The sequence below is a fragment of the Carcharodon carcharias genome, chromosome 7, assembly GCF_017639515.1.
Source record: "Carcharodon carcharias isolate sCarCar2 chromosome 7, sCarCar2.pri, whole genome shotgun sequence".
Taxonomy (NCBI): domain Eukaryota; kingdom Metazoa; phylum Chordata; class Chondrichthyes; order Lamniformes; family Lamnidae; genus Carcharodon; species Carcharodon carcharias.
Window position 1 is genome coordinate 29,807,929 of NC_054473.1, and position 12,293 is coordinate 29,820,221.

Here is a 12,293-nt window from a genome sequence, read left to right on the forward strand (position 1 = left end):
TTAGGGTTGTAATGATAAGAAAATGTACATTTCTTTATCAGACCAACAGAAATTTTAACAATCTGTACTTTTCAGTAAATTAGGTTGAAGACTTTCACATGGTGATAGTTTGCTACAAGTACTTAACAAGTGACTGGCAAAAATTAATTTGAACAATGCAATATTCATGACCTTGTAAGTGTGAAACGACTGTTACTGGCTATAAAAGGGATGCAGTCAATACAGTATCTGGTGCAATTCAATGCATTTCAAACTTCCTATCAACTAGATTAACTATTAAAGCAATGGAAATTTAGCTTTAAACACGCCTGTTTAAAGTGAATCATTCTGCTATGAAGTGCTAATTCACTGGACTGAAAGCCAATCAATCTAAATAAATACAATAACTTATTGCATGTGCCTAGAAAAAGATTTCAATTTCAAGCACAGTACCTCATAATGACAATTATTGCTATACAATCCTTTTGTCACCTGTTCCAGAAGCTGTTTTGCTAAGTAAACCACCGCCTTAGGAATGGATAGCTTTATGACTCCACCCTTCTATGCTTCTGTGGGTAAATTCACCACATGGTGTGGCACTAAGCAGGAAGACAGGCAAGGCCATTTGATCTCTGGGCCCTACTGATCTTGCCCCCCAGCCTCCCTAATAAAACAAGAACCATTATGTATAAACAAAGCAGACAAGTACAATTATAAAATTAAACAAAAAAAGTATTGATATGGAACTCACTTTAACAGAAATAATTAAAACCTTATGTTTGAGTGATTCAGACAAAGGCACAAAACCAAACAACTCAACATAACCTGAAGCTTTATTATGATGTCACCATATTGGTTAATGGGTGTGGCTTAGAGATGGTTAAGTAACAATATGATCTGAATAAGGTCTCCCGTTGGTTGTGTTCACTGTTAAGTGGAGCCTCTGTACTTCATTGGATATGTAGAGATCTATACAGTTTCCACAGGATCCCAATTAACCCAATGGTTACTAAACACCTACTGCTTGCAAAATTTGCACAATTATAAAGTTCCATAAAATTGTAATGCTGAACATTGCAAATCATAAATAGTACTTGGGTTCATAAAATATTTACCAGTAAAATTCTTTTGAAAATAGATTGTCATTATTAATGACACTGAAGTGAAGGATTAACCTCCAGTCATTGTAAAGTTGATGCAAACATGTATTTAATAATTTATAAAGTATTCCAGCCATTGAAGAAAAACACACAGCTAGTGTGCTTCATAAAAAATGTATTTTCCAAATATAGTTTAAATAATAGTAAGCAAAAATGTTAGGAAGATTTTCTTCTCCATCCTCTCCACATTTTATGCAGCTTCTTCATGCTGTAGGTAACTGTTTTTCTCATACCTAAATACACATGAAACATTACATGAGAAAATGCTTGGAAATCTTAATAAACCTCTAAAATTGCCAATGGCATTTTAGCTGTAAGTAATCAATACATTACAGTGTACAATTATTTACAGGAAAAAACTTACCAGCAGTAAGAATTCCTTTTGCACTCTGGGTTAGACTGGAGGATTTTACAATACCAGCTATACCTAGCATTTGGAGAAAAAACACTAAGTTATTATTCTAATTTTGAAAGAAATTAAGATATGCTATAAAGTCCAATCAATAAAGACCCATCAGTTGACTTTTAAAAATTCATTCAAGGGATGTGGGCTTCCATTGCCCATCCCTAATTGTCCTTGAGAAGGTGGTGATGAGCTGCCTTCTTGAACCTCTGCAGTCCCTGTGGTGTAAATATACCCACAGTGCTGTTAGGAAGAGAGTTCCAGGATTTTGCCCCAGCGACAGCAAAGGAATGGCAATATATTTCCAAGTCAGGATGCTGAGTGGCTTGGTGGGGAACTTTCAAGTGGTGGTGTTCCCATGTCTCTGTTGCCCTTGTCCTTCTTGATGGTAGTGGTCATGGGTTTGGAAGGTGATGTCTAAGGAGCCCTGGTGTGTTTCTGCAGTGCATCTTATAGATGGTACACACTGCTGCCACTGTGCATCGGTGGTGGAGAAAGTGAATGTTTGTGGATGGGGTGCCAAGCAAGTGGGCTGCTTTGTCCTGGATGGTGTCAGACTTCTTCAATGTTGTTGGAGCTGCACTCATTCAGGCAAGTGGAGAGTATTCAATCACACTCCTGACTTGTGCTTTGTAGATGGTGGACAGGCTTTGGGGAGTCAGCAGGTCAGTTACTCGCTGCAGGATTCCTAACCTCTGACCTGCTCTTGTAGCCACAGTATTTATATGGCTACTGCAGTTCAGTTTCTGGTCAATGGTAACCCCCAGACCCAGATGGGTCAAGGTGTTGCCATGGAGAATGCAATAGGGAACTACTGTCCCTCACGCTTTTGCTCAATTCTAAAAAGGTACAGTACCTGTACATCTTCCTTTTGTCTGCAGTGGATAGATAGGTCCCTGCTTATGAATATATGTAGCTTCTAGCAAGCGTAAGTGAGCTGCATTGTGAACTCAACTGATAATCTTAAATTGGTTGTTAGTGTAATTCTTGGCACACTCGGTATTGTTCAGTAAGTACAGTCTAATTGCGGAATCATGTCTAACATTAGACATTGTGTGTTGATAGTGGGGGATTCAGCAATAGTAATGCCAGTGAATATCAAGAGGCAATGGTTAGATTCTCTCTTGTTGGAGATAGTCATTGCCTGGCACTCATGTGGTGTGAATGTTACTTGCCACGTGACAGCCCAAATCTAGATATTGTCCAGGTCTTGCTGGACTGCTTCAGTATCTGTGAAGTTGCTAATGGTGCTGAACATTGCACAATCATCAGTGAACATCCTCACTTCTGACCTTACGATGAAAGGAAGGTCATTGGTGAAGCAGCTAAAGATGGTTGGGCTGAGGACACTACCCTGAGGAACTCCTGCAGTGATGTCCTGGAGCTGAGATGACTGACCTCCAATAATCACAACCATCTTCCTTTCTGCTAGGTATGACTCCAACCAGTGGAGAGTTTTCCTCCTGATTTCCATTGACCCCAGTTTTTCTAGAGCTCCATGATGCCACACTCGGTCAAATGTGGTCTTGATGTCAAGGGCAGTCACTCCCACCTCACCAACCTTTTCTCATGCAGTATAAATTGCTGCTCCTTTTGCAATTTGGCATTTGTCCTGATGATTGCAAGATGAAAATTTTCAACAGCATACCTCTTTTTTTCAGTAATGCTCAAGTTCTGTACTACCAAGTGACTAACCAGAAGGAATGGTTAGATCTGAAGCAGGGAATGCGAAAATGGCTTTTATCCAGAATTAAGTAAGGAGAATTTCACAGCCTCTGGTAGGATAAAAGTGATTTGAAATTGGTGCCACATGGTCCCTGTCAGCAATAAAGTAAATAAGCTGTATACAAAACTGGACAGACCTGTCCACAATGAAAGTTGGTTAGTCTGTTTTGTTAGCGTCATGACCTCTATTTAGAAATTAAGCACGTCAATGCTTGCATCCTAGATGGGCAGTTTTTCTTTAAAATTTGAATTGCTACATATCCACAAGCTTGGGGAAGGAGAAAAAGAAGCAATTTCAAATGTCTCACTAATAATTCCTGAAAACTTGAAACAGCTGCACGACTTTAGTTCTACTTCAGTCTAATGGACTGCAGGGTTTCCATGTTTTAAGTAGGGATTTCATAATACTCAGATAAATATTGCATTTAAGGAGTCTACTAAAGTCTCTTTCACCCAAGTCTTGCATGTAATTACAACATTTTTTTATATAAATATTTATATTTTAAATTTATTTATATAATTAGACAGTATAATGAATGTGTTTGAAGGGAGTATTTTAAATGGTGGAGCAGGCTCGAAGGGCCGAATGGCCTACTCCTGCTCCTAGTTTCTATGTCTATTTTAATACCTTACAGATTGATTTTATATTAAGTGATCTCTAAGTATTTTTTTCATAACTGAAATGCTGTCCCTTATGTTTTCTGTGGATTATCTTGTTTGTGAATAAATTTGACTTGTAATATTAGGAATATGAATTGATCTTCCATTTATCTGCAATATTTTATTTTGCAATATTTATCACCTTTTGGTATAAATAGGGAGAATGAAGTGAGCATTCCATACTCATTCCTGGGATACACTATAACATGGCGAAGAGATAATTGATCCACTCACAATCTATATGCGTGTGCAGATTTGGTTCACATGCAAAATGGTATGCTTATGTAAACTATCCCTCTATTGTGGCTGCAGGAAACAAAGTGTTAAGAGAAAGTCCAGGTTGCAACAAGGAATAAAAGTGAGGACAGAACTTCAATGCTGAAGCAATGCTTGGTGGTATAACCAAGCTTTTTAGGATTAAGGGGTTATGTTACGATGAAACGTAGGCAGATTGGATCTACATCCACTGGAATTTATTGAAACATGTAAGATACTGAGAGGACTTTACAGGGTGGATGCTAAAAAGATGCTTCCCCTTGTGGGGGAGTCCAGAACCAGGAGACACCGTTTAAAAATTAGGGGTCTCCCATTTCACTGAGATGAGGAGAATTTTTTTTCTCTCAAAGGGTCATTAGTCTGTGGAATTCTCTTCTCCAGAGAACAGTGGAGGCTGGGTCATTGCATAGGTTTAAGGCTAAGTTAGATTTTTGATCAGCAAGGGAGTTAAGGTTTATCAGGGCAGACAGGAAAGTGGAGTTAAGCCCACAATCAGATCAGCCATGATGTTATCAAATGGCAGACTCCAGCTCCTAATTCTTGTGCTCATGTATAACATGTTGAGAACCAAAATAACAGTGTACTAGGATACAGATCATACCAATTTATTGAATCTCCGTGCCACTGAGGAGTGCAGATGACATTAAGTTTTTCTTTCCCAGGAGGTGGGTGGTGGGTGGAATGGGGACAGAGTGTGGTAATAAGAATTAAAAAAAGCAGGTATCTTACCTGGACTTCTCTCATGCTTGCAGATGGCAAGCTGCAATGCCACTGCCAGAAACCAAGGAACAGATAGTTTACCATACCTTGTGACGAAGATATGGTAAATTTTGCATAATACAAAGACGTCTCAGTAGGGAAAATTAAATAAAACATTTTGCAAAATCTTGAAATATTGGCTGAGCTAGTTACAAAAACTACAGGTGGTGGAATTTGCCAATGTGAAGTTTGTACGTTATTTCCTCTATGCTAATTGAGTACTAGTACATAAACTAAAATTGAATGACTGAAAGGTCAAAAAGTTTAAAAAAAAATCACTGAGAAATTCCTGGAAGGGCACAATTTGTGGCTTATGTTGTAAACTACACTGTTGTACACTAATCTATTCATCAAATATAATGGAGCTTTTTGAGCATGTAACTAGCAGGATAGATAAAGGGTACCAGTGAATATAGTATATTTGAATTTTCAGAAGGTATTTGATAAGGTGTCACACAAGAGGTTATTACACAAGATTACGACTCAGGGAGTTAAGGATAACAAGTTAGCATAGATTGAAGTTTGGTTAGCAGACAAAACAGAGAGTAGGAATAAATGAGTAATTTTCAGGTTGGCAAGTTGTAACTAGTGGAATGCCACAAGGATTAGTGCTTGGGCCTCAGCTATTTACAATTTATATCAATAACTTGGTTGAAGGGACCAAGTGTGACAGACAAAGATAGGTGGGAAAGTAAGCTGTGAGAATGATGTAAAGAGGGTGCAAAGGAATTTTAGACTGGATAAGTAATTGGGCAAGAAGGTGGCGGATTGAGTATAAAGTTGGAAGTATGAAATTATCCACTTTGGTAGAAAGAATGGAAAAGACTTTTTTTTAAAAAGGGTGAGAAACTAGTAAATGTTGGCATTCAGAAGGATTTGGGTCTCCTTGTGCACAAACAACACAAAAGTTAACATGCAGATACAATGAAAATTAGGAAGACAAATAAAATGTTAGCCTGTATGGCAAGGGGGTTGCAGTACAAGACTAAGGAAGTCTTGCTGTAATTATATATAACATTGAGACAACAACTCGAGTTCTATGTCCAGTTTTGGTCTCCATGGCCAAGGAAGCATATACTTATCTTAGAGGTGATGTAATGTACTTTCAGAGGGCTGAATATTATGGGGGCGTGGGGGTGATGTGTTTTATGGCACAGATGGGTAGGAAGAAAGGGAGGTGTCCTATCATAAGGGGGCTGCCCCCCGATGTGCAAAGGACCCTCCTTGAAGTACACGCCCTTCCTTCCTGCCCTTTGAAAAAGCTTTTTTAAAGAAGCAGCCTGCCCACTGCTGCCCGACTGCCCACATCAACCATTTAATGGAATGGGCAGCATAGTATCAGGGTCAACTGGTTGTTAAAAAGCCCAATTGATCCTTGATTATTTATTTAAATATGGTGAACTGCCAATTTCAGCCCCCCCTCCCCCACATATTATGGGGGTGAGCAGTCACGCGCCCATGCCCCTGCTGAAAACACGACCGCGAGTCACGTAAAATGCAGCTGACTAAATTGATTTCTAATATGAGACAGACATATTAAGGTGAAACTGAGTAAAATGGACCTAGGTTTTCTTGAGTTTAGAAGAATGAGAGCTTATCTCATCGAAATCTATAACATTTTCATAGGGGGTCATCAGTGTAGATACTGAGGGGTTGTTTCCCCTGGTTGCAGAGTGTAAAACTAGGAATCACAGACTCAGGTTAAGCGGTTGGCCATTTAGAACTGAGATGAAGAGAAATTTCTTCACACAGGAGCTGTGAATCTTTGGAATTCTCTACCCCAGAGTGCTGCGGATACTCAAACAACAAGCATATCCAAGATAGAGATAGATTTTTGGGCAGTAAGGGAATCAAGGGATATTGCGAGAAAGTGAAGTTGATATACAAGTTGAGCGATAATCTTATTGAATGGCAGAGCAGACCCAAGGGGCTGAATCCTCCTATTTCTTACGTTCTTAATCGCCCTGTTGTGAACTGACTCCTAACTTTCCTGGAAATATAATTTCCATACACTGCAGTGAACGTAATGGTGAATCAGGGACCTCAGAGTGGCACAGCCTATGGCATACCGCGAGTGCATCAATTAAGCAGATCTAGTCAGAGTCAGACAAATGTAATTTTCAAAGCCTTTCACTATATTAAAATTTTTAAAAATTCACTTACGGGACGTGGTTAGGCCAGCATTTACTAACCATTCCTAATTACCCTTGAGGTCAACTTGCATAACATTGTTGTGCTATGGACATACTGAACCTGCTGTAATCTGTGGTTAAGAACATTCCAAGTTACAGATTGACACGACTAATTTAAATTTCCTAAAAAGTCTCAGATTAAACAAACTGGGGGTTGGACAGCGAAATTGGAGCTCATTTCCCTGTTTAATTTTGCCCATTTCTTGGAGTGCAAAATGGTAGCAAAAATATTTGAATAGCTGTCACATGCCCCAAAGGTGCCTGGTATAAATGTGACAACAAACTGGTTTGGGAGATAGTCAGGACACATCTGTTTAAGGATCCCTCTCCAACAGAAACGGAGAGTAGCATTAACCAGCATGCTTTGCTCCAACATCCACCCTAAGTCCTTAAAAGGATTGCTGGAGGCCACTAACATAAAAAGGTAAAGGCCTAGCAGGAGCAGGAGTGGCTCCATAGCATTGTTGCAGGCTGCTACCAGCTCACGCTCCCCTTTTTCCCTTTTGTCTTCGAGGGCCACTGAGACAATCAACACTGCTGCTGGAGGACCATCAACTTGGTGAAAGACACCCTTCAGTCTGCCGAAAACTTGCTGGTCTTCCAGCATGAAGATCTGTAGCCAGCACATTCCCAATTTCAGGACTATGTGCCGAGGGACACACTAAAGCTTGGGGAAGCTGCTGCAAAAGTTCAGTGGGGAAAGACCACAGTCCAAGGTCCTCCCATCATATGACATTGAGGGTTTAGAACTGTGTAAAACCCCTTGGACCAGAGAATGTTTGGCATGAAATGTAAATGTAAATTATAAATATAACCTGTAATTCTTAGTGAGAAACCTCAGAATGCCACATACTGTATTGTACTTATACAATATACTTTTACAAATTATATAAATAAAGTATATGTTTGAAAAAAAAAGGCTCCCAGGATCTTCTCAATGGTGGCTGCTGACGTTATAGCCGGCCTAGTTCTGAGGATGCAGAAAGCTGCCTTGCTAGTATCTGGGAAATTTTGGCTCATGAACGTTCAAGCTCCAATATGTTTACATGCAAATGTGCAAAGCATGTGACATTTCCTGTCAAAGTTCAATGCTCATCATCCTTAAAGGCGTGTGGTAATAACAAATTCTTTTCAAGCCTACTCACTTACAAACTAGTTAGGATGTCTAAAAATTTGCTTATTACTATGCAGTGAAATTCACATGAATAGTCATTTACAATATATGTTGAGAATTCCAGACACGGTAAATCCTTTGAATAGATGTCTTACTGCATTTTGTTGACATCACTGATAATAAGGTTTCATAATACAAAGACAACACATACACAATCTGTATAAATACAACCCACTGAAATTTCTGCTTTATTAAAAAGAAATTGTTACTCAAGGCTTGAATGCCATGATGGATTTGCCAATGAATCAAATTACAACCTGAATTTACAACTTAAACTTTACCATTGAGCTGCTTTTATAAGGATTTTGCAGATGTAGAGTAAAATGCTTTGGAAGGCATTACAACAGCACTAAATAAATCAGCTAAGAAGCCTACATTCCTGCTTCCAGCTTGGGTAAAACCAGACTGAAGAAAACAGTTTATAAAATGACATTTTCGAGAAAGATTTTGGTGTTAAAGCCTGTCTCATTTTTAAAATCATCAGAACATGCACTCTCTCTGGGTAATTTTGTTAAGGGGTACTTTCGGGGTGAAATGTTACGCAAGACTTTTTGCCATATTTTTTGTTAATGGAGGCCATTACGCAATGAAGTCTTTACACCATTAAATTTGTCTCATTTTAAATTAAAATGTACAAATAGCTTACAAGTATATCAAGCAGTCCCACATCATTAAAGTTTGACTTAAGCAAATCAAACCTCATCCTTAGCACAACTTGATATCTTTAGACATACTGGGTGGAATCTTGTGGAGGTGATGGGGGTTTCGGCCACCAGCAGAAGAGAGCTCCGCGTCACCTTTTTTTGGGAAGGTACACTGCATCTTGTGCTGCTCAGGCACTTGACAGTCCAGTGGTGGGCCTTCCGGGATCAAGGACCCCAGGGGTGGATGGCCTGCCCGCCAAGCGCTGCCGACCAATCAGAGGCTGGCAGCTCTACTAAACGGCAGCACCACTGATTGCTGCTGGTACAACATCATCCGAAGTATCATCGTGGATCCCACACCAGAGATGAGTGGTGGTGCTGGTGATTTTAGGGGGACAAGGGGTGGGGGTGAAAATTGGCAGCTAGGGCAGGGGTTGGCTCTCAGGGGGTCACCCTTCCTGATGCCAGGTTCCCTGATTACGCACTGAGTGCCACTGAACAGGGGACCACTCCCACTGGGAGCCCCCAAGCAATCCCGCATCAGTTTGCTTCTTGTGCATGTTCCTTGCATGGTGAGCCCCTGCTCGCTGCTGCGCAGGATGAGACTCTTAAGTGGGCAATTAATGCCCACTTAAGAGCCACAATTGGCACCTCGGTTGGAAGGCTGTCCTTGGGCATCCACTTAATCAGGGTGGAGGCCAAAGGTGGCAGGATACCCACCTGCTGCCTTCCTGCATGATTAAATGACCGCCCTTCAACTTGCCACGGTGGGAGGGCACAAGATTCTGCCCACAATGCTCCTCACTGAGATAATAACCCTTTGCTGGGGCTGATCGGAAGGATGCTTTTAGGTTGAATCTGCACTACTAGGACATCTTTTTCCCCTCTGTTGTGAGTGACAAGCTGGAATCTGCCATCGGTGACATGGTGGTGAGATTTGGATTCAGGGTATGGACGATGAAAAGCACACACTCACATTCAGGCATTTCATGTAATCAATGCTCTTGAAAACACCCTTGTTGAAGATGAAAATTTGGTGAAATAGTATATTTGGTTTAAGGTTAGGGTCGAGACTTTTTCAGCAAATCTGGGGAGGTAGGATAGAAAAAGTGCTTGGGGAAAGTATTCCATTGTGTTGTTGTCTTTTTGTTCCTTTTCTCATTTTCTGGCATCCAATGCTATGTAAATTGGGGAAATGCATTCCTGATTTATTTCACGTGATTTGCATTATTGAATGTGGACACTGGGGCTATCCATTAGGCACAGGCATCTTGCATTCTCCTGACTCATTCTTTCTTTCAGCGTATGCAAATGCTCAAGCAGTGTGTTCTTGCATCGCCTAAAGGTGGCTCTATAATACATTTTTTGTAAAGTTTACATTTTTGCAGGTAGCACAGGGCTAATTATATCAGATGGAGGCCAGAAGGTCAGCTGGGTCAGGAGTGCACTGTATGCAGAGGTCCTGCTATTCTGAATACGTGTCCCAACAACCCAGGGAGTGAGGGAAAGTGGGAGGTGTGAAAGGTCCAGGCATTAAATGTTTTGCACTGGACAAGTATTGACTATGTAGAAAACATATAAATGAAGTGTCTTCTTTTCTCCTATCTGGAAAAAATTCAGAATCGGAATCTAGATCACGGTGGCATAGTGGTATTGTCACTAGATTAGTGATCCATAGACCTAGGGTAATACTCTGGGGACCCTGGTTTGAATCCCACCACGGTAGATTGGAAATATCTGGAATTAAAAAGTCTAAAGATAACCATGAAATCATGTTGATCATCGTAAAAGTCCATCTGGTTCACTAATGTCCTTTAGGGAAAGAAAGCTGCCATCTTTACCTGGTCTGGCTTACATGTGACTCCAGACCCACAGCAATGTGGTTGACTCTTAAATGCCCTCTGAAATGGCCGAACAAGCCAATCAGTTGTATCAAACTACTAAAAATAAGTCAGCTAAGACTACAAAACATCAAATATCAGTGTAAGGCTACAAAGAAAGTTCTACTAGTCCTGCTCATATTCATTAACTAAAATATCAAATATATCGCACTTACTTTGCTGTATTAGTAATCCACAGTCTGGGTCCTGGGCTACTTGAAGCAAGATCTCCTCTACATCTCTATTTTTCCCTGGTTGGTCTACCAAACGAGTTATCTCTTGTTGAAGAGTTCTGGGCAAAGCCATCAACTGACTGAATTGACCTTCTGGGCTTTTATCAAGCTTAAAAAAATGAATACCATAGATTATCATTGTTCAATAATAGGCTATACAGTAACTAATTATATGCAATATTGCATCCAACTTGCTTCCAAACTGAAGCGCATTACCTCTAATTTACCCAGCTGCTGCTTGTAGACCACTTGAGGGCACTCCTGTAAAATGCTATTGTACAGTCTTTGGAAGTTTTCCATGTTTGCACTGACAATATTCAATACTTTTGATCGGTCTTCTCCTATAATCATTCTAAAATCACCTGATTCAAAAGAACATTAATTCCATTACAAACTGTGTTCACAAGTTCAAACTTCTAACTGTCTTAAATTCCTGAAGTGGCAACTTTTGTGATAACAATATTAAAGCAAATTATGTTTAGATCGCACCTTTAAAAGGTAGACTAAAAACTTCCCCAGCTCCTTTACGGACGTTGTGCCAGCAAGGGAGAGATTAAGAAGGATGGCCAAATGCTTGGTTAAAGGGGAATTTCGAAGCATTTGGTAAGGTAGAGAGAAATGGAGGGGTTTGTGGGAGTAGTACCAGAAAATGCAGTCATTCACCAATGGTTGGACAAAGGGTGGGGTAAGAGCCAGACAAATGCAGAATTTTGAAAGTTACCTGAAGCTGCAAGGGACCATAGGGATAAGATGGGACAAGGTCATAGAATGGGTTGTAAACGAAAACAAGGAATGCAATGGAGGAACAAATAACTTAAAAGAATTCAGCTAATGAGTGAATGTAATAGGCATAGTCAGAAGATTTGCTTGGAGTTTCAATTTCTATTCAGTTAATTCATCTAGGTGGAGTCAACCGCGACCACAAAATAAACAAACCTGAGTAGGAGAGTCCAGCAATACGAACGTACAGCTCCTCCTCAGTAAATGATTCTGGCAGCATGAGAAAGGCTGTAATCACTGCACTTTTCAGGTTCCTAGCCAGTGCAGCTTGTAATTTGCCGTTTTCATTTTGGATTAATATCTTCACCTGAAAATTAACATAGATTTCAGTGATGTGTGCTGTGGCTATCCCAGTACAAGATAGCCCAAGCGTACAGAGCAATAGTACATGGAACCATTGTTGCAGAGTAAGATGTGCGTTTTCCCCG

The 12,293-nt window shown here is 40.2% G+C and overlaps 1 protein-coding gene across 2 annotated transcripts in view; it reads right to left on the reverse strand.

The window, feature by feature from the left end:
* Nucleotides 1–794: 794 nt before the first annotated feature.
* tamm41 (TAM41 mitochondrial translocator assembly and maintenance homolog) overlaps nucleotides 795–12,293 on the reverse strand; it is a 34,787-nt gene continuing 23,288 nt past the window's right edge. For both annotated transcript variants that reach the window (XM_041192743.1, XM_041192744.1), the window contains 5 exons: nucleotides 12,022–12,172; nucleotides 11,302–11,447; nucleotides 11,029–11,194; nucleotides 1,504–1,566; nucleotides 795–1,372 (listed from right to left, as the gene is read on the reverse strand). In XM_041192743.1, the coding sequence (XP_041048677.1) occupies nucleotides 1,296–1,372; nucleotides 1,504–1,566; nucleotides 11,029–11,194; nucleotides 11,302–11,447; nucleotides 12,022–12,172 (603 nt within the window). In that variant the 3' untranslated portion in view covers nucleotides 795–1,295. The remainder of the gene's footprint in view (nucleotides 1,373–1,503; nucleotides 1,567–11,028; nucleotides 11,195–11,301; nucleotides 11,448–12,021; nucleotides 12,173–12,293) is intronic.